This window comes from Phalacrocorax carbo, chromosome 4 (genome assembly GCF_963921805.1).
Source record: "Phalacrocorax carbo chromosome 4, bPhaCar2.1, whole genome shotgun sequence".
Lineage (NCBI taxonomy): Eukaryota > Metazoa > Chordata > Aves > Suliformes > Phalacrocoracidae > Phalacrocorax > Phalacrocorax carbo.
The window spans coordinates 82688458-82713449 of NC_087516.1; the positions used below are offsets into that span (position 1 = coordinate 82688458).

The 24992-nt window shown below is 47.5% G+C and overlaps 1 protein-coding gene across 3 annotated transcripts in view; it reads right to left on the reverse strand.

Moving 5' to 3' along the window:
• ADAMTS3 (ADAM metallopeptidase with thrombospondin type 1 motif 3) overlaps nucleotides 1–24992 on the reverse strand; it is a 130784-nt gene that overhangs the window by 22294 nt on the left and 83498 nt on the right. For all 3 annotated transcript variants that reach the window (XM_064450731.1, XM_064450730.1, XM_064450732.1), the window contains 5 exons: nucleotides 14084–14283; nucleotides 4695–4778; nucleotides 3366–3522; nucleotides 2066–2171; nucleotides 974–1117 (listed from right to left, as the gene is read on the reverse strand). In XM_064450731.1, the coding sequence (XP_064306801.1) occupies nucleotides 974–1117; nucleotides 2066–2171; nucleotides 3366–3522; nucleotides 4695–4778; nucleotides 14084–14283 (691 nt within the window). The remainder of the gene's footprint in view (nucleotides 1–973; nucleotides 1118–2065; nucleotides 2172–3365; nucleotides 3523–4694; nucleotides 4779–14083; nucleotides 14284–24992) is intronic.

Consider the following 24992-nt stretch of genomic DNA (forward strand, 5'->3'; position numbering starts at 1 on the left):
ACGCGAAGGGCAAGAATAAGGTTTGTTTTTTCCCTCATTGCTGTTTAACCCTAATGTCTTAAAATAGCAACACCGGTGGGCTGCTCCTCCTGCAGCGGGGCATTTCTTTTCGAGCTCCAGGTCTCAGTCAATTACTATTTCATGCTTTATGTTACGAATAGGGTTTCTTCTGTAGGAGATGCCGGTCGGTTTTGACTGGCAAAAGCAGCTATTTGCAATGGAGCGGGAAGCCTGAGTAACAACTGGATGAAGGGGTACATACATGGAGGGAGACTAGAGCCAGCAGGGTAGAGATCTGTTCTCTGTTCCCCCCTAGTTCAGATACACGTGCGTGCAAGCTGCCTTCTCTCTCCCACAACTTTTGCTAGTTCCTTGTCTCAGTTTAGGGCTTCATCCTGCCAGCTTCACAGCATAACCTCTAGAGAAATCAAAAACCTAGGGAAAACACCAGCTACCTGACGTAAATTCTGCCAGAGAGACTCCTGCAACCACGCCTCAGAGGATGCAACGGGCTCTGAGTACAGCCCGATGTGAGGAAGCATTGCTCCTGGTTTATCGCTTCTCTAATATAGATGTGAAGGGAAAAAGTATGGCAAAAAAGGTGATCAGGAAACCGCTGCACCGCAGGGGGCCAGACGCGGAGACAGCGGTGTCCCGCTGCCGTTGCACTGAGGCACGGAGCAAACGCCTCTGGAGGCTGGATCCCTGTTTGGAAGCCGAGCGCAGGCCACTCCGCAGGATCCCATTCCTCGGTACCTCCGAGGCCCCAGTACCGCTGTGTTTATACCAAGGGCTTCCACGGTCAAAGGTCCCATTTGAGACACTTGTGCCCGCTCCTTCACGCTGGCATCGCCTCTCCTCTCCTCTTCGCTGTCTAGCAGAGGGCAGCACACTGGCCCCACATCCCAGGAACTGCAAAGACCTCCATTTCCTTTAGCAAAACAACTACCGCCGAGTGCTGACAGGTCCTTACTGTATGTATCTTTTGAGTTCTTGGCCGCTGCACCGGGACCAGTGGTAGCGATGAAAGGCAGCCTGCACCAGGGGAGCCATGACGCTCCCCATTGCTGTCTCGTCCCCACATCTGTTCCCTTGCCCGTCGTGCTCCATTCCCAGCCTGTAACAAATAATCGGTATCAGAGCCCAGGCAGCTTCTGCTCTTCAACTGGCAACACATGGTAAAGACAACAGTTTCTCGTGCACATGGAATCACGCAAAATGAAACTGTTCTTCGCGTTCTACAGATACAACCTGCATTTCAAACTGACCTTCTTCGATGCCAAAACATACTGACTCCCTGAACACCCCTTCATTTATACTTTGTTTGTTAATACTAGGAACGAACTAACTAGATAATGACAACCTCTTATGCTTCAGATACAGGAGAACAATTCTGCACATTAGGGAGCCGTGTATTCAGACGCTGTACTGTTAGTATACTCATTTATCAAAAGCACCTATTTAAACGCAGAGCTAACATAGTTACCTTGTAGCATCTCTAATGAGCTAGCAAGGTTAGCACGTCACATCTCCAAGCGTGCACCCGGTACAGCTTAACGTGCAAGTGAGCTGGTCATCCCCAGTTGGGCTAAATTCCTCCCAGTGACCTGAACAAGTAGCCTGCACTACCTAAGGAAGACAAAAATCAGGTCCTCAGTGCTTGACATTAATTCGCCCAGACAGCTATTGGAGATCTTTGCTTAATCAGTTACTCCCAACTTAACACATTACCATTCTTGAAGAGGTGCCAAATGTAACAAATCAGCACTTTCAGTCGATGTGAAGAAAGAAGTTAGGATGCTTGGCAAGCTACTGCCTCCACTGCCTGGGCCTTCCAGGTTTCCTGCTGACCTCTCCCTCACCCTAGAGAAAACAAGTGCCCCCCCTTCCCCTTCCTTTCTTCCCCCACTTATCTCTTCATTGCTGAAACCACTGAAGCATTCCAAGGGGACGGAAGTAGAATTAGGATAGCTTTCGTACAGCCATTAAAATTAAGCCACTTGAAGCACGCAGCAGATGCAGTACCGTATTTTGTTGGCAATCTAATGGTAAAAGTTAGACTTACACGTGACCCGTTTCATGAGCGACCACGAAGGCTGATGAAAACCCATCCTCGTGGTTGAGGGTACAGCTTCGGACCGGGTGGCACATGCCAGTAACAGGAGCATATCCTGTTGAGAGAAATCATGTCTGATTCTTTTACCCATTACACTTATTTTAAATGAGACCCCCCAATAAGCTTACTACCTGAGAAGAACCTAGGGTTATTTTTTTTTCATCGTCATTTTTCCCTCCGTCTTTGCAACTGCTGTCAAACAGAATAAATGGCTCTGACCTGCTGGGATTGATTCCGCAGGCACCTGTGTTACTTCAGGCGCTTACACTTTTATCACCAAAAACGCACAAGACCCATGTTCATTTAAAACGTTGAGTCACAGGCCGGTATTTTTTGCATGTGTTCCTATTAGTACCTTCATCTACATACTGCCTGGTGCTTATTGCATGTCTTTTCCTCAGTAAAAGCGAAAATCTTTCTGATTACAGGGAATCCTGCCTAACATCTCAACCCAACCAGTTTCACTGCAGGGCCAGACCTGAAGGAGAACTCAGACCCTTATCTGCCCCTGAAAAGTGAAGGGAGCACGGAGGTACTGAACACAAGTGGACAGCCAAAGCATGGTCTCCCCCACACTCCTCTTTATCTGTGCTAATGTAAGTCACACTCTGTGAATTTACTTCCCATTATCAATCGTTCCTTAAGTCATAAAGATGAATGCAGGTATCAAAGTAGCTGGTATGCTATCTAGAAAAAGACATCTACAGTGAATGATGCAATAAAATACAAGCGAAGTTGAATGCGAAGTGCGTGGAGCGCTCCTGGTGATCTCTGCATGCACGCACACACACACACGCCCGGATCTGAAGAAAGTAAATAGCTGTTTACTTATATCTCTCAAGTAAGAAACTTAATCTTCTACAGTTAGATATAAATGGCAGGGACCACCACGGCAAGATCTACCTCCTTTTTAAAAAGTCTATAAAATGCATGGGAGGAAGGATTTCTGTGCACAGCAGAGTAACGAGTACATGCCAAGGCTGTCCCCGTGGGCCTTTTCTAAAGCTAGAACAGGGAACTGAAAGTTATGATGAGTGTTCGTGCTTTCCCTAACAGGACCAGGTTTCAACAGAAAGGTGGGTCAGGTTTATAACTGAACACTTCCTTAAGTATTTGCCAAATAAGGCCCTATGTTGCTTATTGTCTCAGGATCACATAAGGATGCAATTTTCAAATTTTCCTCTTTTCTGGCAGACGCTAGCCAGATACACCGAGCCCAGACAGTTCTGCTCCAGGTCAGCTGCATTACCTTGCATACCAGCAGGCCCAAAATCTTGCCTGGTTAAGAAGATGGCATGATCGTGGTGCTCAGAGTGACTGGGGTCCGACTTCTGCTGCTGATATGCCCAGCGGCAAACGTTCTCCAAGCTTCTTGAGGGATTCCCCCGTTCAATCAAGCTGATGGACTGAAAGAGCAACACGTTAGACCCAGGACCTCCTAAAGGTAGGAAATTCAGAGAAGTTTGATTTTCTTGGAGCACCAGTAAGCCCCCGTTTCTCTCTTCCTAATACCCTATCTCTCCAAGTGATGACAGCCGCCTTTCCTGTGAGAAAAGAAAATGTGCACGTTAACGGTCACCACGCATGTGCAATAGTACATCTTTAGGGCAATTTTTGAAGACACTTTAACGGGTGTTCACATCATCTGTGGGAAGAACTGCGTTTCTGCGTATCGCCTGCAATGCGCGGGAGGAACACAGGATTTGATGGGAGGATCGAGTTAAGGACAGTTTTTTCTCTTCTATTGGAACTTCCTTTCATTCTGGACTGCCAGGCGACAGCGTGACTCAGCTGAGACGAATGAGCATCTAGTGACACACAGAGCCCGTGTGGAGGAAGTGAATAATATAAACACACAGGGCAATGCCTCAACTGGTGCAAAACACTGTGGTGCCAGTAAATGTGTACTGATGGACACAGATTAAACATCTGAGGCTTCTGCTACAGCGTGTGCCTATAAGCTCAGTAAATTTAACTACAAACGTCAAACTCGTCTTCTGACTAGCCCAAATTCATTGTCTGAGTTAAACAGAACGGATATGATCTTTATCAAACCCTAAGCAGTAACCACCCAAACGTCACTGCTTTCCTCTCGTCCTGAACAATTTTACAAGCATTTGCTTCGAAACAGCAAAATTGACGTACAGCTACAAGTACTGTCCGGGGCACAGAGCGGAGGAGCGTGCTGCGAGCCAGCAACGGGGCGCACGCAAAACGAGAAGAGATAATTACACTAGCAGGCTGCTTGGAGGGGGTGCACCAGCAAGCTGTGTTGGTCAACCAAGATGATTGCTTCTACGAAGCAGATTTAATACCCGCAGGACTGCAAAGGGCAGGAATTCAGGCTGCAAGGCTGAGCAGGCTGAGGCAGTCCTGCACCTGTGTCACAACGGGGACGCTCACGTCCCAGCCTCAGGAATGAGGGCACGAGCACGTGTGGCACACGCCGAGCAGGGAAAGCAGCTCTCTGGAACTAGCTGTGCAGCAGGCTTCTGTTCCCACAGCCTTGCACGTGATTCACACGGACTACAATTACAAAGCAGATAACGGCAGAGAACTGCTTCGGAGGCTTGCTTACCTTCGCATAGCCCAACATGATCATTCGGACCAGCACAACGTTTATGTGAACACCCAGGGATTCGTCGTGGTAAATTTCATTCACCTGAAGGAAAAAAAAAAAAAAATAGGAAAAATTAAAAAGGGGACTTCCAAGGCCACATATATGGTATTTCAAGTGCTTATACCGCTACAGTCTTCTCAGAAGAGGATTCAAGTCTCAAATTATTTCCATGCAGTCAGAAACATAGACTAGGCTTCCCGTCATCGCTCACCCCGTCAGACAGAACTTTCTGAAGCTCATGTCAAGACTCCTCTCAAGTTTAACGGCCTTTGGGTCAGGGTCAACAGAAAAGGTGACTAGGGGGAAAAAAAAAAAAGACTCCAAGTTCAGACCCCACAAATACTTCTCTGAACGCTTAAGTTCACTCATCAGATAAACATAATGAGGGAAATGAGGTTATTCCTGAAAGCAAGGTTACAGCAGTGTGTTCAAGTTCACCGAGGGATTTAAAAGCAGATAGAGTTTGCTTTAACAACAGATAAACCCATCACCATGCATCCCATGTGGCCACCTCTGCTATGCCATCTGGCCACTCTAACTGCGGATGAATTCCAGATTCTGTTCCTATTTGTTTCAGCAACCATTTGTCTCACTTCAATCAGTTTAAACACATGGGATGAGTATTTTAGCAGGGAGAGCGACGAGCGAGCATATTTTTGTTCATTCTGTCACAGATGCTGCTGCCAGTAGCTCTCACTCAAGGAAATGTGCCGTTAACGTCAGCATACGTTTGTCCTCGGAAAATACCTGAGGATTTGACTTGAAGCCATTTTTTCATTCTGAAGCTCCAGGTTGGGAAGGCAGAATATTTAGACAATGACACAAACAACAAGGCTTCCTCTCTGCACACATGTAGGCACGTGTTTAGCTTTTAAGATGTGAATAGTACTTTTGACTCTAAATCCATCTTAAAATTAATGGGCACAGTATTTCCAAATCCCAGAAATGCTTTGGAAATTTTCGTCTGAAAGTTTTAAAGCCAACAGCACTGCCAGACACATAAACGCTGTAGGATACCTTACAGGGTAATGATATCTCCAAATATACTTGAATTCTGCAAGTCAACGCATTCCGTTAAAAAAATTCACCAGCTGCATGAAAGCATGTAACGTTTACGCGGTCTGGAAAGACTTACTACTTTAAAAACAACTTCTGGCCCGAGAAAACGCCCATCCATAAGACAACCTCATGAGACCTCAAAACTCCAGTCCTCGAGGACTTCAGAAAACAAACAGGAAAGAGCGAACTTCAAAGCCCACAGGGTGTCGTCGTAAAACAGTCCGTGGCTTTGCACCAAATTAGGTCTGCAGAGGCCTGCAGTGAGACCTCTACACATCACTTAAAGGCAGAATTTTGCTTCAAGTGTTTTTAGCCCCATTCCCAAAGGAAACAAAGATTAGACAGTCACTCCCTCCGTTAGCTGTAATGCCCCAATAAATTTTGGCTCCGTTTACCACTTTGCAGCAACACTTGCAAAACAACACAGACCTCAAAGAAGTTAAGTAGCCACAAGTTTTGTGAAAATAAGCAGGTGACCAGACATAACTGCCTTATTACTGCTCACAAGGAAGGGAAGTCCGCATATCCTTTATCGCACACACGTAACGGGAGCTCGGAGAACACTCCCAGCGCAAGAGAAGCTTATGTCCCGTTAGAGAGAGCCCAGCCACAAGCCGGGCGTCCACAGGTAACACCGCAGCTCCTCCGCTCACCGAACAACTGAAATATTTCATGGTGGTTTTTGTTTGGAGGACTTTTTTTTTTTTTTTTTTAGAAGCAACTAATACTGCTGCCCTACTTTTTAGAGATAAATTAGAATTATGTGGTCACTTTTGTACTAAAAAGAGTGTTTGTGGAAGTGAAGTTAAAAACCCAGAATTATGCAGATGGGTCAAAAATCGTTCTTCTTGTGTTTGGGAAGGTGAGAAATATCCTGCCACCAGAGTATAAATTAGGGGGCTAAAACATCTGCAGATCATCAATGCAGTTACTCATCCCCCTAAAAACAAAATAAATGTTATGTTATGGGTAACTGGTGAAAAATAAATACCACTGTGCAGAGGCTGGTACATTTGAGCAGGATTTAGAGGTTTGTTTGTTGTGTTTTTTTTTTTTAGTCAGGCTAAACAGAGCTTCCCCCTTCCCCTCGGGAAAAAAGGTCGTTCTGAGTTGTCCGGGCTGTGGGACCTGGCACAATGATTTTAGCCCATGGTTTTTAAAAACGCAATCCCTTTTAGGACCAGCTGAGAACAGACTGTCAGCAGGGCAGCTTTACAAGGGATGAGCGCGTAACTCAGGCTGCCCGTCTTGTGAAGCCATTATTCCAAAGTTCAGTTATTCCTCTCATATTTTCTCCCCATTAATGGGATCGCATCGCTCCCACAAAGGCGTGCGTCAGGCAAAAAAGGTTCAGTTTCCCTTGCGCCAAGAAACAACAGGTTACGAAGACAGGTTACTAAAGTTTCTGCTGGTGTTTCCCTGGCCCGCTCGCTCACCGCAAGCTCCTCTCCGCTTACACCAAATGCTTCAGCCGGCTTCCCTGGGTTTTGGGGACCCCATAGCCTCAATGACCTTCTGTTTCTGCCTTGATGAAACTACTTATTTCGCTGTGTCTGACTTGCATGGGGGGAAAGAGCGGTTTCTTAATATTCTACGGTGAAGGAACGTTGAGTAATTCAGAATTTAATGATTAACGCCATCAGCTGCTCTACTACTCACACCACTGGAAATGAAACAGCTTTGAAAAAAATAGTCGATTACCGGCCTACTGACCAGCCATGGGTATAAATCACTAGATTAAATAGCAAGGAGTAAGCCGTGCTCTTTTGGTGACACATTCACATGCCATTAGTCTTTACCACAGGCGACGGGCAATATTAGATTAAAACTGATGTAAACTGATACACGGGAGAAGCGAGAGGCAAGAACGACAACTCCCAGACTCATAAGAAAAAGTCACTCCTTACAGAACAGGCTATTTGTCTGTAACAAACATAGAATCACAGAACGGTTTGGGTTGGAAGGGACCATTTTAGGCCATCCAGTCCAACCCCCCTGCAGGGAGCAGGGACAGCTTCAACTAGACCAGGTTGCCCAGAGCCCCGTCCAGCCTGACCTTGAATGTTTCCAGGGATGGGGCATCGACCACCTCACCGGGCAGGCTGGGCCAGCGTTTCACCACCCTCATTGTAAAAAAATTTTTCCCTTATATCAAGTGTAAATCTCCCCTCCTTTAGTTTAAAGCTATCACCCCTTGTCCTGTCACAACAGGCCCTGCTAAAAAGTTTGCCCCCATCTTTCCTATAGTCCCCCTTTAAGCACTGGGAGGCCGCAATAAGGTCTCCCCGCAGCCTTCTCTTCCCCAGGCTGAACAACCCCAGCTCTCCCAGCCTCAGTGCTCACCGTGATATTGAAATGCAAGGAAATAAAGCAGAGATTCCCTTCTGAACTGTGCTACTCCAGCACGCCAGCTTGCCACAGACAGCTGGACTGGGAGATGGCAGCGCAAAGGTTTCAAGTGAGAGAACGCGGGCTGCCTCCACCCTCTCCTCTCCCAGCTCAACACCCATCCCACAGCCCAGTCACGTCGGCAGCGACTCCCCCGCCGCCTGCTGCGAGGCCTTTCGTGGGTGCCCAGGCTCTGGATGCAGACAAGCCTGCAGGAACGCCGCTGAGCGGAGGCAGAAGAGCTGGCAGGAGCAGTGCTGACCTCGGGCTGCTCTGGCAGCCTCTTTACTAAGGGAATCCTTAAAAGCTCGATACTCACCTGTCATCTCTCCCTGAACTCATTTTGCATCGTGTCTTCTTCTCATTTCCTGTTTTACCTGCGTCTTGTTTAGAAAGTCCTATAAAAAAGGCTACCATTGTTAAAATCTTGACGGGAATGACTAGATCGTTACAAAAGCATTCCTCCTAAAACAGGTAGCGATCTTCGCTGTAGTCAACGTACAGATTCTCAGGGAAGCGGTGCTTCAGCTTGCACAGGCTCTGTATTGACATCTGCTCCCATTAGATGGAGCCGCAGGCGTTCAAGAAAAGATGGAAGCGTTCTGGGACAGTGTTATCAGCTCTGCTGTTTACAAAGTTGAAGTGCTTTTCTAACTAAAAAGACAATATTCTGAAATCATCTTTAACGAAGATTTATTGTTGATGTTTCATGAGGTATGGGGTAAAAAGGAAATGATTCCCTGCAAGTACTGTGTCGAGAGTATTTCCTTACTCGCACAAACAACAACTTTTAATCTCAAACTTTCTGTATGCAAAAAATTAACTTGCTTTCACGTTTGCAAACCAGTGCTAACTCCCCTTTCCCGCCCTTCAGCAACACAGATTACCTGCGCAGCTTCCCACGGCCACAAGTCCCTGCTCGGGGGTAAGTGGCGTTTCTGAAACGCTGCTGGCAGCAGCCCCGCACGGGGACGCGCTGCAGGCGTCCCGCCTGCCTCACGCGCGCTGGGCTCCGACACCAGCGTCGGCTCTCGTTTCCATGTGGAACGGCACAGAAAAGAATGAGCGCTGATCGGCCTCTTCTCCTTTATCTCGGGTAGTAACTACCCCAGAATCCCAGGTTGGAAGAGATGTCAGGGAATATCTAGTCTGACCTTTAAGGCAAGGAATCAGGTTAGAGACTAGAAAAAGCCAAGGGATCCTGCAATTAACTCATGTGTTTAGACCCTGCTCTGCTCTTCTAGACAGAGGCAGAGTGAAGTGATGGAGAAAGATCTGCACGCATGGAGACCTGCGGCAGAATTTTTAGACATATCTAGCACTATCTGCTCTTACTGAAGCTAATAGTAAAGCTCTCATTGACTCCAGCATGCGGACAGCAAACTAAAATTGCTGTTTAGAAAGAAGGTGATACCCACAAAACGGCAATGCTGAGTGGAGAGTGATCACCAGAAGAGGAATTCTGCCAAAAGCAACTTCCAATCTGAGAGTGAATGATGCAAGGAAGTGCCGCTCTCCTGGCTGACTCAGATTTATTCTCAAGAAAAAAAAAAAATTGAAGGATAGAAATGCTGCCAAATCCCAACCTGCTTCGAATCCTTCAGTGTAACCTGGTGCCCTCTGTGCATATCTCTCTGATCTCAGTTACTTTAATCCAGAGAAGCTTTGTCTTAAGTAACCGCCCAAGGGAGTAACAAATGTCAGTTACCTAATGCAGGCCTTGAATTTCAGATCTCGCGCCACAGTGCTGAAAGCAGCAAGCTTTTTTTAAGCACCCACTTAAGAAAGTGTCCTAGCTACCTCTTGCTGAAAGTGATTGTTACGAATGTTTCATTGTTCTGTCTTTTGTTAGCTGGAAAATTAAATGCCTTTAAACGCAGTGCCTTCAAGATCCTCCCTCTTTGTCAGAGGCTTCGCTTAGGTGGTGCAGAGGAGAGGAGAGGCATGTTATGAGCGACAACGTAATACAAAAGAAGGGCTAGCTGCAAAGCATCAGATACACCGACGGTGCCACATTCCCACATAACATTAAATAACCTGGTGAAAACCAATTCTCCTCTTGCAAGAAGCGGGCCCAACACCAGCGCAGCACACCACCACGTGAGAGAGAGGACCCAGCTCCTGACAGACCCAGAGGGTCACAGAAGGGCTGCCTTGGCCCTGGGGCATAACCAGGGTGGGGGAACAAACAGGGTTGGGGGGCAGAGGAAAGGGGGTTAGGCTTTCGTGGTCCTACTCGCGCTCCGTTTCCCACTCCTCCGCCAGTTTTCCCTCTGCTCGCTTTCCCGCTGCACTCGTGCAGGCTCCCTGAGGGATGCTCCCCTGGGCATCCGAACGGCGCCAACGCTACGGCGGGGCTCGGCGGGTGGAGGCTGCAGCTCCTTATGTGCTCCTGGCAAAGGCAACTGCCCCGTGACGGGCAGGTCACCGAGCTACCCGAAACAACTCCAGGGGAATGACACCCTCGCCAAGGGGTGATTTTAGCCCTCGGCCCTTCTGGAAGGCAGGCTGGCAGTGACTCTGGCAGTTCACGCTGGGAGGTAATGGTAAAGCTTCGCCTAAAAGCTAGGGACCACGCTAGATTTCATTGGTTTGGACCAGATGAGCCCATTTGGGCTTCTGACTTCCAGCGCTGACCCTTAACAGCTGTTTTAGATGCATTGCCAATGCTGGGGTTTCCAGCCTGTTTCTGAAGCCAAGAGTACGTACAAATGTTAAGTATAGGGAAACATCTCAGGCATTTCTTTAGCTGAAACTGAACCTCCGTGCCTGGAGCTCCCAGCGGCATGGCAAGGCCGTGCAGCGCTTGGTTGCCAGCAAGCCAGCCCTGGCACCGAGAGCAGTATAGCTGTGTCAGCATGGCACTGTGCCCAGGATAACCAGTCTTGGCACAGCGTTCAGTGAACAAGATTTAACACTGCTTTTTTGCACTTGAGCATAATAGTGTTGCTTATGATGCCCGTATATATGTGTTCTTTTGAAGCTACTCTGCAGCTCTCTTGCATATGCTGCAGTACACACGGCAAAAGTGCCCTCAGCTTCCCTCCTTGGGAAGGCAAGGCTCGGCGAGTTACCATCGGCCTTGCAAAAATCCCCATGGACGCCCATCACAAATTCTTTCTCCTCTAGAGCCTCCCGTTTTTAGGAAGGGTAAAAGATGCAAGTTTAGATACGCACCGTTCAGTTCTCGGACCTTCACACCACTGGATGCAAACCTAAACCTGAACCACAAGTCAGGCCCGCGTCTGCCAGGCGAATTCAGCCGTGCTGAGCTGTGCCTGTGGCTGTCAGCAGGGGACTGGACCGCAGCAGCTGCAGTCCCCGTGGCTGATGATCTTCTGGGAACACGCAAAGACTTGCTCCTGTGCTTTCTGATTCCCTCAAGCCTAAAAAAGCAGCTTCTACTAACAACGGAGATACACAGCTACTAGATGTGCATTCATGGCCACGGAAGTCTTGCTGTCCATTCACTCATCTCCCAGAGGTGACCCACAGTGCAGCCCAGGTTTGGTGGCTTGTTCCTCCTCAAACATCTCCACACCCAGCTTCCGAACACACCACAGTCAAAGGCTCTCTGTGTGCGTGTCAGAGGAGGGGAGGAAGTTACGATTAAACGCCTTGGCCTCCAAAAACCAAACGTACAGGCATTACTCAACTGCCCCTCTTCATCAAACCAAGATTCTACAGCATCCATTCGCTTCTTGTTCGAGAGCAACCCCGCTGGCATGCTGAAATACCACCGTGACCTAAACACACACAAGCCCACAATTACAGAAACAGTAGGAAAGGCGTAAGGCTGAACCAAGCTCCAGGTTGTAAATGTAGCAGACTAAATTCTGGTTTTCAGTTACAATGTGTGCGTATGTCTGGAGTTTCTTATTTATAGCACGGTATAATTCTACACAGAGTTGTTATAATTCTACACAGCCTTATGCTGGAAAAGATATCGGTTTAAATTAATCTAGATTTAGTTTTTTTCCCTCTCCAATTCTACGGATTAAATTTTTGAACTGCTGGTCCTCATGCTGGCATCTAGAACAGGTGGGGCAGATATTCAAAGACGCTCAGCATGTTTGGGCAGGCAAAAGCTGTCTTGTGCCGAGGTTTTTTGTTTTCTCTTTTTAAAGGACCTGGCTTTAACAATCTAAAAGGTCACTGGGGTCTTATGACAACGAGACCATACCTGTGGGTACACTTTGGTCCTGGTCCTCTGCTTCCCCGTCAATATTTGAGAGGTCTCCTCTGTACCTAAGCAGTAGCGCCTCGGTCATTCTGAATGCAGCATTTCTGACATTTCTCTGTTATCTGTGTACACGTGAGGTCTAACACAAAGGTGTTGTCCCAAGAAGTCTTGTATATAACAGCGACTCTTGCTACCTGCCCTCCCACCCCTTCACGGCATCACCAATCTCACCTCTTCCATCCACCCACTGGGAGCAGATTTTCCACTGGCCTGATTAGGTGCGAGGGGGTTGCTCCTGTCACCCACCCACCACACCTCATGTACGTCAGGCTTAAATGAACTAAGTGAAAGACTGGGCCTCAATTAACCTTTGGTGGGCCAGCACCACGCATACCCTCGCTGCCCGCCACTGCAGTCAAATGCTATGAAGTTCGGACCAAGGGAAGGCGTTAAGAGCAGAAAATGCATAAGAAAAAAATCCCCAGCGCAAGCACACAAACTAACCGTAAAAGAAGGACTGAGGGCCAAATTCACCATGTGACTTATTCACATTGGCTGTCCCTCCCGAAGTGGAATGCTGTGTACGAAGGGGAGCCAAAGCGGGGTTCGGGGGATGAGGGGGAGAGGTGTTTCTGATACATTGCAATAGCGAAAGGATTGCCTTCTCTCGGTCAGGAGCGACGGCGGCTGGTGTGATGCAGAATAAAGAAATGCCACAAAGATGATCTGTAAGCCCAAGGAATCATTTTTAAATTTTTCCAGGAATAAAAAGGTGAGTGTAAAAACAATACAAGAATCATTACTACATTCATCAGATCATCATTAATTGTAAGCCTAGCCTCTTACAGTCTGTCCTTAGGACACTCTTTTTCTTCCCTGGAAAACCTTATGATCCTCACAGCTTCCAGGATGTATCCATATTGGTCTTAGACTTACATGCATAAGAAAAGGCCACACATTGCAAGGGATTATACATCTGCTTTACATTCCTTTCACGTATTTTATTTTTAGATTACTTCTAAACTAGAGAAACCAGAAAAGCTTGAGCAATCCGAGCATTCAGTGCTGGTATAATACATAACTTTTAACGCACAGTGTGAACTGTCCTTTTCTTTAACATGCGTTTCCCTAGAGTCTGATAGCACAGGTCAAGACTGTATCTTGAAACGTAGTATCTTGCCATTGATTTTACAGCCAGAAATGTGTACGTAGACAAAAAATACTTGCTAAATCCATAAGACACCCCATGATAAAGCAGTTCTATGCCTGTCTGTTCCTTTGCAGGTTCTATGTAAATCTGGGTATTGCCACTCAAGTCAAGGAACAGACTGCTAGAAGGTTTGCCTTCTTTCAAAGAGCTGTTAGGCGTTCAGAACACTTTCTCGCTCTGCATATTTATTCTTTACCCAGGTTTCGTTCAGCACTGTGTTGCAGGAGAAGTTAGGAATTAATAGAAATGGATCAAGTTTATACCAACTCCCCCCTCGCTGTTTTTCAACTATTTCCAAGTTCCTGGAATTACCCTAGAATGTGCCCTAGAAAACTACTTCAAAAAAAGATCAATTAAAGGAACATCTTGAGAAAAGAGGACTCTATACAACAGCAGACAAAATGCTCGTATTTGTATCAAGCATGGTCTCTTAGATACTCCTGCAAGAGATTACAAAAGCCTTCCACATTCCGAAACAAGCGGTGCAGCACTGGGGAAGATACTCACGATGTTCATGAGGGTGAGGAGGTAGTTTTGCACATGTTCTTTGCCGTGGAATCGGACGACAGAGTCGTCCACCCCTAGCAGCACCTCGATGTTGTAGTCGTCGTCTCCCGCGTGCCTGCGTCGCCTCAGGGTTTCGTTCAGTTGCTGCTCTACGCTGCTGTACAGGGAACTCAGCTCTCCGAGGCCACCGAGAAGAGACTCTACAAGAAATAGTAAGACATCAACATCTACTCCAATTCCATTTCAGAAACATCCTCATCTGTAGAGTCACCAATTCTTTGGAAAAAATAAATCAGGAACTCTGAAGAGATTATTCTAGTGGTGTAGGGGTAGGAGAAATCACCAGATACCCAACGAAAAAATGCATTCAACCATATGGCTCTACAATTTGTCACACAGTTCTTATTTCAAGCACAAAATTAATCCTTATGGAGATTTAGGACAAAAATTTCACTTCCTAATGCAGAATTTTCCCCCTCCTTTTTTTGCCACGCATCAGGCATGGGTTATAACATGCCACGGACATGGGATGCCTCAGCATTCCCTGGGGACGCTGTACAACGCTTAACTTGAGGCTTTAGCACTCAAAAGTAATGTGGTCAGGCCCAATTCACATTGAAAAGATCTCAGATAGCAGTGCTGTCTGTTTCCTCCTCACCCCCCATCACTGGAACAGCTAAGCTAGAACTTCTGACTGACTTAATGATGGTTTAGTTCTCTGTTTAAAAAGTAGGTGTTGGAATATCCTCTCCTGCGACTATCACAGAATACTAGAAGGGTCCCTTGAAGACACGGGTCAAGGGGCAGAGTTGAGATGAACCGTTCTGGATTGGCTTTTAAGGGGATGCGTTCAATAGCCCATATCTGCAATGACTCAAAAGCTGTTTCTTCCGCTTAGGACAGTAAAGCAAAACACCACCATGGATTTTTGACAGGAAAAAAGCCACAGCTGTAGGCTGCTTAGTTCTTCCTACATCTAAGCCTGCACACCAACAGGCTCTGAGCAATAAACAACAGTAAAGAGACCTCTTTGGACCATCTTGAGGTGTAAACCGCTAGCTACATATTGCAGTCCTCACAAGGATCTAGGCTGTCCTTGAGTCTCTGGCTCTGCAACAGTAAGGGAGCATCCCCGTTCCCCCACTCTTCCATTTAGAAGGAGGAGATGATACAGCCCATGAGTACACAGGGATCTTCCAGCTCTATGAACCCAGCAAGAGCAACCAGCATCCAACGGATAGAAAGGAGGGCCGCTCCTGCCTTCCGCTCGCGTTGACTCATATTGTAACAGGGCATTTCCCCTAACGATGGCGCAGCTTTCAGTCCCTTTTCCTCTGCGCTGGGGTTGACGAAAGCCAAGGTTGCGAGTACACAAACTGGCCCTTCACGCGTTTTTAGGCAAGACTCCCAGTAAACTGGATGTAAGTTTTGCTTGCGGAAGGACAGCAGGACCAGGGCCAACGCTGCAAAACGTGCTGGATGGCCGCATAATGTAATTCATCTTGAGCAGACTCAACTACTGGCTGAATTAGCTGGGAAGCCTCTCCCTCCTAAGTATCACAGCAACACATAAATAACTCTCCCCAGACCCCACATCAAATGGCAAGGTTGCCCCCAGCTGTTTTCAGAAGCTTAGCCCGCCGCTGTGGGTGAGAGACCAGGTCTGCAAACAGCTTTACAATTCAACCGCAAGTCCTCTCTGGCTCTCAAGAATGCGAACGCTGTGATAGCACACAAGCGGGAAATTCACAGACAAGCTCCAATTCTAAAAATTGCTGCAGCTGGCAAAGCTGCCGAGCGCAGCGTCCAACGGAAACACACCAGCAACGTCACCGAACCGCTGCGCCCGCGGCATGAATGGAATAGCTTGAGAGCCCTTCAGAAAGAACCAACTATCTGCGCTGCGCAGCACCTTCGGTTTGGCCGTCACTTCCCTCCTTAAATAGGTGGTTTTGCGGTTCAAGTGAAAAGGAGAATCTCTTTTTTGTGTGCGTGTGAGCAGGCAGAGCGAGTCAGAAAGGATTCCTTCTTTTTCACCCCTCTCTAATGCGTAGCCACTTTCGGCACACAGAGGGTATTCTCAATATGCCAATATTTTCCATGCGTGCACCCACAGAATATTTTTCAAGTGTGCAATCCCAACAAAGCAAGAAAAAAATAACCTCTCTCTAGGAAGAAATGTAATGACCATTTTTGGCCAAGAATTGAAAAAAAAAAAAAAAGAAAAAGTAATACTGGAAACATTTTCAAGCATTAGGCCTCCCACCTCCTGAAATGCAACTTGCATACTTCTTTCCACAGAAACCCCAAGCCTCCCCCTGACTGGGCCCAGTGGTAAAAACCCAACCATTTCACCCAGCCTGGCGTGCAGCGCATTCCATGAAACGTACCAGCACTTCTGAGGACATTAGGCAGTACCCACTCGAGCTACGGTTTTCCTGGTGCTGGCTGGTATTTTTTTGTCTGCTGTTCTTGGCGCTGTGCAAGTACGTTACTCCTTAAGAGAAACGCTAACATCGGAAAACAACTTTAAGGCTGATTTGAGCTGCTTGTCAGCTACTCATTGCTTAGCAAGCCTCATTCTGTGCGTTGCCTTTTCCCATGCCTCGCTGGGAAGTGAAGCTGTGGGGTCCTCTCCCTAAACGCACCCACTATAAATTGCTACGCCGTGTCCAGAAAACACAGGGTAATACGAGGGATTGATCTATTCTCTGTATCAGGAAGGAAATGCACAGGCAGCGGAAGCAGGGACAGGTACCCTGGCAAGAGTATAGGGACGCTTCCCGGTACCATCCCACCGACGAGCAAGACTGGCAAACCGGTAACAAACGACGAGAAGGCTGAGGTGCTCGGCGACTTCTTTGCCTCAGCTTCACTGGCAACCTCTCTTCCCACACCTCTTGAGCGTAGATTTAGACTGGATGTAAGGAAGAAAGTTTTTATGATGAGGGTGGTGAAGCCCTGGCCCAGGTTGCCCAGAGAGGTGTAGATGCCCCATCCCTGGAAACATCCCAGGCCAAGTTGAACGGGGCTCTGCGCAGCCTGGTCTGGTTGAAGATGTCCCTGCTCGCTGCAGGGGGGTTGGAGCAGGTGACCTTTAAAGGCCCCTTCCTACCCAAACTGTTCTACAGTTCTATGATCGATTCCCCTGTCTTTTTTCCATAATCCAGCACTTAAGTGACTTCGAAAATCCAAATCGAATCCAGGCTACGCATACTAACGATAGCTCTGTTTGCAAACGCTGCAATCCACGTCCACTGCCAAGCACTTAATAGAGTGCAACGGCAAAGGGATGACGGCGTGACATGTCAGAGCAGCAGCGCAAAGGGAGAAGATGCCTACACTCCTACAGCCCAGTCATTAAATCCCTTTCTTCATGCCGCTGCTCCTGATTCAGCTGAGTATTAGGGCACTAGTGGAAATTTTAAAAGAGCGTACAGAGTCAATGAACCTTTTCGTAGCATTAAAGCCTGTTCCAAATACCTGAAGTTATTTACCATAATTGATCATCAATAATTTTGGTTAATACTAAAAAGTTTGTTCTGTGCTCACTGGCTTCAGCCGAGGCGCAGGGAAGGGGGATCAGCAGGTATCCTTTCTGAGCAGCACAGAAACCATCCTCAGATGAGTTGTTCTGGTCAGGAGATGGCATCATTTTTCTTACAAATACAAAATACAGACACATAATTCAGAACTTCCCAGGCAGACAGACACCGACACATCGCATATTTTGCCTAATCCGCTCTGCAGAAGGCTGCCCAGTTTGCCTCTGGTTGATGCATCACGTTGCTGCAAATGAGACTAATTAAAAGCCAGCCCCCCATGTTTACTGTGAAGCTGTAGCGAAAACCATCTTCTATCGCCTTTCTGTGCCGAGAGCTTCCTGGCTTTGGAAGGGTGAGCTTTTCAGAACACCAAAACCTCTACAATTCAGAGTTCTTTCAAAAATTTATGGATGCTGGAGCAGGAGGAGACATTATGGAAAAAATGGAAAAGCGGGGAGCTATTTACTGCAGCATGAGCGCGACAACCAGTGAAGACAGCGTTCTCCAGCCAATTAATTCAGTAGGTACTTAGAGGTACTCATAGTAGAAGGGAAGAGTTGAGCCTGAATGCTTCTTGCACATCATCTTCGTTAATACAGAAGTAAAACTGTTGGTTATGCTTGGCAAGACCATTGCAGACTTTCTGTATTGCCATAAATAACAAACGCCACCACCCTTTTCCTTTCGACCCTCCCTCTCGCCAGAAGGTATGTAAATTGTTTTCTTCAGTCCAAACTGCGCACTCACACACACCCGCACGTGCCTGCTGACTTTCAGGGTCAGACAGACAGACACCTGCAGCGCTAGCACACGTGCACTACCTACGGCTAGTGCCACACACTACTGGAACTCAGGGCACAAGACACAGCTAAGCCTCCAGAGATCGTTATGCAAGGGTTAAGAAACCTCCCCTGTGTATGATTACAGGCTTCGCATGTAATGGGTTTATAAAAAATTGGCCTTCCAAGAATAATGCATCATAATCTTTGCATGTTCATCCAGGGTTTAGGAAAACCCGAGGTGCTTGAAGCTGCCACCACTCCTCTGCGCACCAGCACCGCAGGAAGCGTATCGTCCGCAAATATTTAAATCCAGGGGTGGTTTCAGCGCTGAGATGAATAGTTTACACGTAGGCAGTCCTGCAGATCTGCTAGCTAAATGTCTCAGGAGCGCCTTTGGACACTCCCTTACCTCCATATTGCAGCTGCTGTCACCAGGTGATGGAGAAATCAATCTTTCCTTATAAAACTCATCTCTAGAGCACAGAGCAAGTAATTCAGACACAAGCGAAAGCGGGAGAAATGACCCCCTTCCTGTGGGTGGGAAGAGATCACAGCAATGTTGACTGGTGTGAATTATTTAAATTAATCATTTGAAGACAAAGGTTCTTTGCAGGTTAATCTACGATGCCTACCCAGCAAAGAGAGAGGAAACTCATCTGCCTGTCGTGGATTTGTGCTAGACACACTAATCCTTCCTAATCTCATTCTGGAATTAGCTGGTTCGTTATCTCTTCCTTTGTTATTTCACGTGTTACCTGTGTCTTTTACACCACGATCTTACCTGTCAGAAAAAGATTAGTCCATGCTCTTTCTCCAAGTGAAACGGTTATGCAAACATTTGGGTAGGAAGACAAAACATACGGCATCGGATGCACGTGTGCAGGTGTGTATTTTTCTTCTTTTTTCCCACAGCACACATCAAAGCCTGTCTACCACGCATCAGCTAGCAAAAATGAGGGGAGCAAAGAACAACATCTTCCTCCAGTCCCGCTGGGGTTCCTCTGCCAAGAAAAGGCAGGAGGAGTTTTGTGCGTGTAGCAGATGAAGTCGTGGAAATGGAAGAGAGACGCACCAGAAGGAAACCTCCCCCACACGCCCTGTCATTGTATTTCGCTGAAAACCACGGCTGCTAACCTCGCCTTGTGCCACCTCTAGAGACTTGGAACCGCGCTGCTGGAATCAGACGGTAGGTTTCTGTCAGGCACAAATATATCTACCGAGCCTCCCTGCGAACCCAGACGTGCGTATTCAAGACCAATAAAGTCTGCCTCCCTTCTAAATCCTGTTTCAGGAACAATGAACTCTTAACATAAACATCTATGTCAAAAATCAGGCATAACAGTACCCCACCTCGATGCTTTCCTGTATTAAAAGTAAGAAAAAAGATATTCTGGGTTACAGCATGCATCCTTCCTAGAGCGTAACTTTAAAAGAATGAAACTGCAGTTCTTCCCCTACTATTACATAAAGCCGCGATCTGCCAAGTCTAATTTAATGAATGTTGCCATCAACCAAACCTCTGTACGTCTAAAGAGAACCCTAAGCATTTCCCGCACAGAAGATTCTTACAAACTTATTCTATATTTTTAAAATATGTGGGCTGAACTTTGTGATACAATGCCACTGATACCAGCAGCATCCCTTATATATCTATATATCTCACTGTATATATACTCTTCATATGTGCTTATTGCTTAAGGAATAACAGGGTCTATCTGGCGTCGCACCCTTCCTTCGGACACATTTCGCTAGTGTCACTGAGCTGAGTGGGACGTATCGGCCCTTCGCTCCTTCCGAGTGGGCACTGGAGACCCTCGGGGACCTCAGCTAGCCGTATAGCAGGCGAGACAGGTCAGGAACTGCTCTGCAGCAGCAACAATGGGGTTCGCTTCAGAATCAGATGGCTACAGCCCGGCGCCTTGCTTAGTCCCCGACTGCTTCCCTTGTGTCTAAGAAAACCCAGCAGATGAGAGAACACAGAGGCTCTGAGCTTTACAGCTGTGAGTATAAGGCGGAGATTAATGCAGTGTAACTATAAACCTGCCCATTGTCGAGGTGCTCATTTACTCAAAGCCGCACCACGCGCTCAAGAGCGAGGGGACGCCTCTCAAGGACGCCAGGCTCACAGACAGGACATCTGCGTTCAACTAATCCTGCTGAATCGATACAACAGCTGCTGCTGCTGCGCTTGTGGCCTAAAGACTTACACCTTTTCCTGTGTCTCTTTCGGAGGCGCTTTTCTCACCTCGACAGATGTCTGAGCTAGCAGACAAGCGCTTCAAATTCATTAGCGTGCAGAAAGGAAGATGCCTCGAATCAGCGGCAGAGCAAGACGTGACTCATGCTCCACTCCCAAGCGCTGACCGCTAGCTGGAGAGAAGCCTGCCTCCCCTTACCCCTGCAGCCACACTCCTGCATCCGCAGGGCTGGAAAGCAACAGATTCGGCGGGCAGGGCTGCCTTGACTTATGGCGGCCGAAGTCGGTTAGGCACAGGTTTAGTTCCTAATTAATTTAATTCCTAATTAATACCCATGTTCGTACTAGGAATCATGTTCTACTGTCTCCTGAGAAAAAGACCGAAGGGAGGAGGAGGAACTGCATTGCAGGAAGGATCCTAAGTACGAGCATGCAAGCTGATCAACAGGCATCAGATCCGCGGGGAGAAAGGAAGCACGAGCGAAGACAGCAAGGAGGTGGCCGGGTTGCAAGCGTGCGAGCGAGGTTCTTCCGAGCCGGGTGACGACCCGGCAGCGGTGCCGGCGGAGGGCAGCCGTATGTCGGGGCGCGCTGGCAGAGCTGCCCGCGAGGCCGGCGTGGGAGCCTGGCCGGGTGAGCTGCCCGTAGCTGGGAGAGCTAGGGCTGCGCCCCGGCACCGAGGCACGGCCCCGCAGCAGGTATGCAGGCCACACATGCAGGCTTTCTAGGAGCGGGATGATGTCACCGAGCCAGCCATAAGCTAGAGTTTCTTTTTGGCAAAAGATTATGAGCCACCGACAAATTTAGAAGAAGCAAGCATTCAGTTGCCTAATTTAGCCTTTTCCTGAAAATACAGCTGGCAGCGGTGTCTGGGGAGGCTCCACAACTTCGCTAGTTCAAAATGAAAATAATGAGAAGTCAGTTTGGAACAAATTGAGATCAATGTACGTCCCTTCTTAACGAGTGTGTTAATGTATAAAGTGTCCCCAAGGACGGCTGTATTCTGTAGCGACTAAAAAATTCCATTATGCTATTTTCAAAGAAAGGAAACTAGGCCAACTTATAATGTCACTCCTAAAGCTGCACTAAGCAGCCGTTGCACATTCTCCTACTTGTTAACCACCGGATGAATGTGAGTTTCCATGATTGCTTTCTCTCCTAGTTATAGTTCCTTGAAGCTCTGTATTTTCTTCAGCTCTCAAAACCTGTGTTACCAGGGTGGAGACAGGCATTCTCGCTACATTTTCCCCTGCCCTTTTCTCCAGTCTTAATGCTCAGATATTTCAGACTCCTACAGAGCGTAGTCTATTTATTTTATTTTGTTGAACTTCTGTGCATTTGCATCTAGGACAGCGACTAGAGAAATTACGGGACACAAAAAATGAGCTGTAAGCTCCTCTTGCAATCAAATGCAAGAAGGGTGAGGAGAAAAGGACGGCTCCCTTCGGAAAGGCAGCTGGTGGCAGCAGCGGCTCTATTATACCCTGAAGGTAATGTTTAGAACCCGTGAAGGCAGCCTTGCTCATTTTGCAAAGCACGAGATGTGAAGTAAACAGTGAAGGTACCCCAAAGAATTCTGCTTTTGAGGATAGATCCCTTTGTAACACAGAATTCTCTACAGAGAACACATCTGGCACAAACTGCATAGAGGTAACGGGCTGATTCTGGTATTTCGCAGGTCATCTGGATGGGCCCTGGGACTCGGGGCTGTCGGGGGCCAGGCTGGGTGACGACATCTCACACCCTTTCCAGAGAAGTCAGCCACTTACAGCTTCCAGCTGACTCTGCAGGAAGGCCATCAATGTCTTTGATGAACAGGTCAAAAAAACTGAATCAGGGTAGAAACAGGGCTCGCTAGTTGAAGAAACTAGCTGAAAATGACCTTTTCCCACCTTGCTCTTAGAATGAGATTGACTGATGGAAGCACCGGGGCTGCATGGGCCCTCTGGAGACCTCCCAAAGCAGGGCCAAACTCAAGGTTACAGCAGGCTGCCCAGAGACTCATCCTGGCCGCTTCGAAACTCTCGGTGGATGGAGGTCTCAGCGCCTCTCTGGGCCCCAATCCAGGAAACCACCATCCCAGCGAACCATTTTTCCCTAGTATCTACCCCAATTCTCCGTGTTCCGAGTTGTGACTGTTACCTCTTGTTTTCTTGTCGAACATTTCTGAGACACCTTCTCCATAAGCCCTGTATCTAACGTTATTACCACACACTCACATGTTCCTTGTCTCCCCCTTCCCAGGGGCCCGTACAGCACTCATAAACACGACTGTCCTCAAGACATTAAAAAGCTGTCGTGATAAAGTTATTCTGTAGCTTCAAGCTTCTTAAAGCCAAAGACTGACGTTTAATCCAGATTTCATCCATGCTGAATGCAGATCAGGTTGTCAAAGGTCCTCAGCAACCTGCTTCATACAAAAAGCTCATCTACCATTTGAACGCGCCCACGGAACTCAGACAGATTTAGAAGAGTTTCAAGTATTACGGTGCATTTTTAACAGTTCTACAACACACGTCACTGTTTCATTTGTTCTTTACTAACTACCTTTAAAGAACAATTTGAGATGTTGATGCCCTCTAAATATCTGGCCCTTTAGATGTGGAACAAGAAGCTACCAGGAGTGGATGGCCAGATGCTTTGGCAGCTGGCCCCCCCCGACTTCAGCAGCAGCACAAGAGTACCTGTTAGCTTCTGCGGAGCTTTTGCCAAAAACCCGTATGAGAAACGCAGGCTGCTTAATTAAAAGAAAAACGTTGATATATGTACTTCAGCAAGTCTGCGAAAGCCCCTGATGTGTGCCTGGCTAAGGCTTATTTTGAAGTGCGCCTTCTGAAAAGCCAGGGAAGAAAGGAAGAATCACGTAGGTCAAACACTGATTCCCACCAGTTCCAACAGACTTCTAGCTTATTTCCCCAGGAACTGCATATATGCAGAATTTTTGTGGCGCTGCTGGTATTGCCTAATTACGAGGGATCAGTGCTTGCAAAAGAAACCACCCAGGTTGTCAAGTGGAAAATATTATGACAGGATGTTCTCATTAGGTTCTGGGATGTGCTGAAACTTGTGTGCTTTGATTTATTAGGTCCTTCAAAAAAAAAAAAAAAGAAAGGAAAAAAAAAATCTTCTATGAGTTAAGCATTCTCCCTTATCTTTTCTTGAAGAATTGCATGAAATTGTCTTTTACTCCAGAAGCGTCAGAATGACTTTCTAACAGTACCGCGACAGCCTTGGTGGCATGATAAGAACCTGGCCTTTACTTAAGCGTCACTGCCCCGAATCCCCCCCTTCCCACACACAACACCTACAGCGGGACTTGCCATCTGGCCTCTGAAATGCGGTTCCTCCGTGGTGGTGTTGCCTCTGATGGAATGCGTGCGCGGGTTCGTCGTTACTCTGTGCTTAAGTGTTGCCAAAACATCTGCTTGGGTTATTTTTTTGGGAGGGCTGAGCGAAAGGCAGAGTCTGTATCTGAAGCAACGCTGATCAAGCAAGACAGCCATAAAAATAGATGGTTTCACTCTATGTTTCACTGTACATTAAGGGCTCTGTCTGTTAAGCGTTTCCAGAAGCCACTGGGAACCCTCCAAGGTGTCTCTCTGGGATGTTTCACAATAAGTAAGAAATTTTGGTAACACAAAGCAAGCCAGTTGTTCTGCAGAAACACAGTGCAGTTACACAGAGGAGAAAATCAGATTTAACCTTTCCCTCAAGAGAGATGGAACAATCACTTGAGCATTAATAAAAACCAAACTGAAAAAACCCAGAACAAACCACAGGTCGTTCCTCCTCCTCTCTGAAGACCGCCATAAATTAGTTAGCAAAAGGCCGAAAGGCGTAGCAAAAAAACCCAAGCTATCAGAATATGACCTGGGTGTGCGACTGCCGGTCTGCTTCCCAACAAACCCAGCGGGAAGCTGGTACCACAGCCAGCCAGCCCTGGCCCGCACCAGTCCGGCAGGGCTCCGAAAGCGTCCGCCACGAACTGCGGCGGGAGCCAGGTGTTTAGCTTGCTTGTTGAAAGTCCTGCTGAAATGATGACGGAGCGTTAGCCATTGCTAGGATCCTCGCGGCGAAGGAGGAACACAGGGTGAGATTTCAGTGTCTCCTACTTTACGGAGCTGCCCTCAGCATCATGGCGAGCGTGGGTGGAAAAGGGACAGGGGTGGAAAAGCCTTAGAAAAGCACCAGCCTTTTTCTTCATGAGCATGAATGACAGAGGCACCGAGATGCACGGCACTGCGTGGCTGGCGAAGAAAACTGGAACCTCCCAGATGCAAACTTTTTCTATTAAAAAAAGGCAGTCTGCAAGGCTCTATGTGCAACTTTCCACAGTGATGTTTGCACTGTGATGAACCTGAAGACCTGCACACAAAAATCAGCAC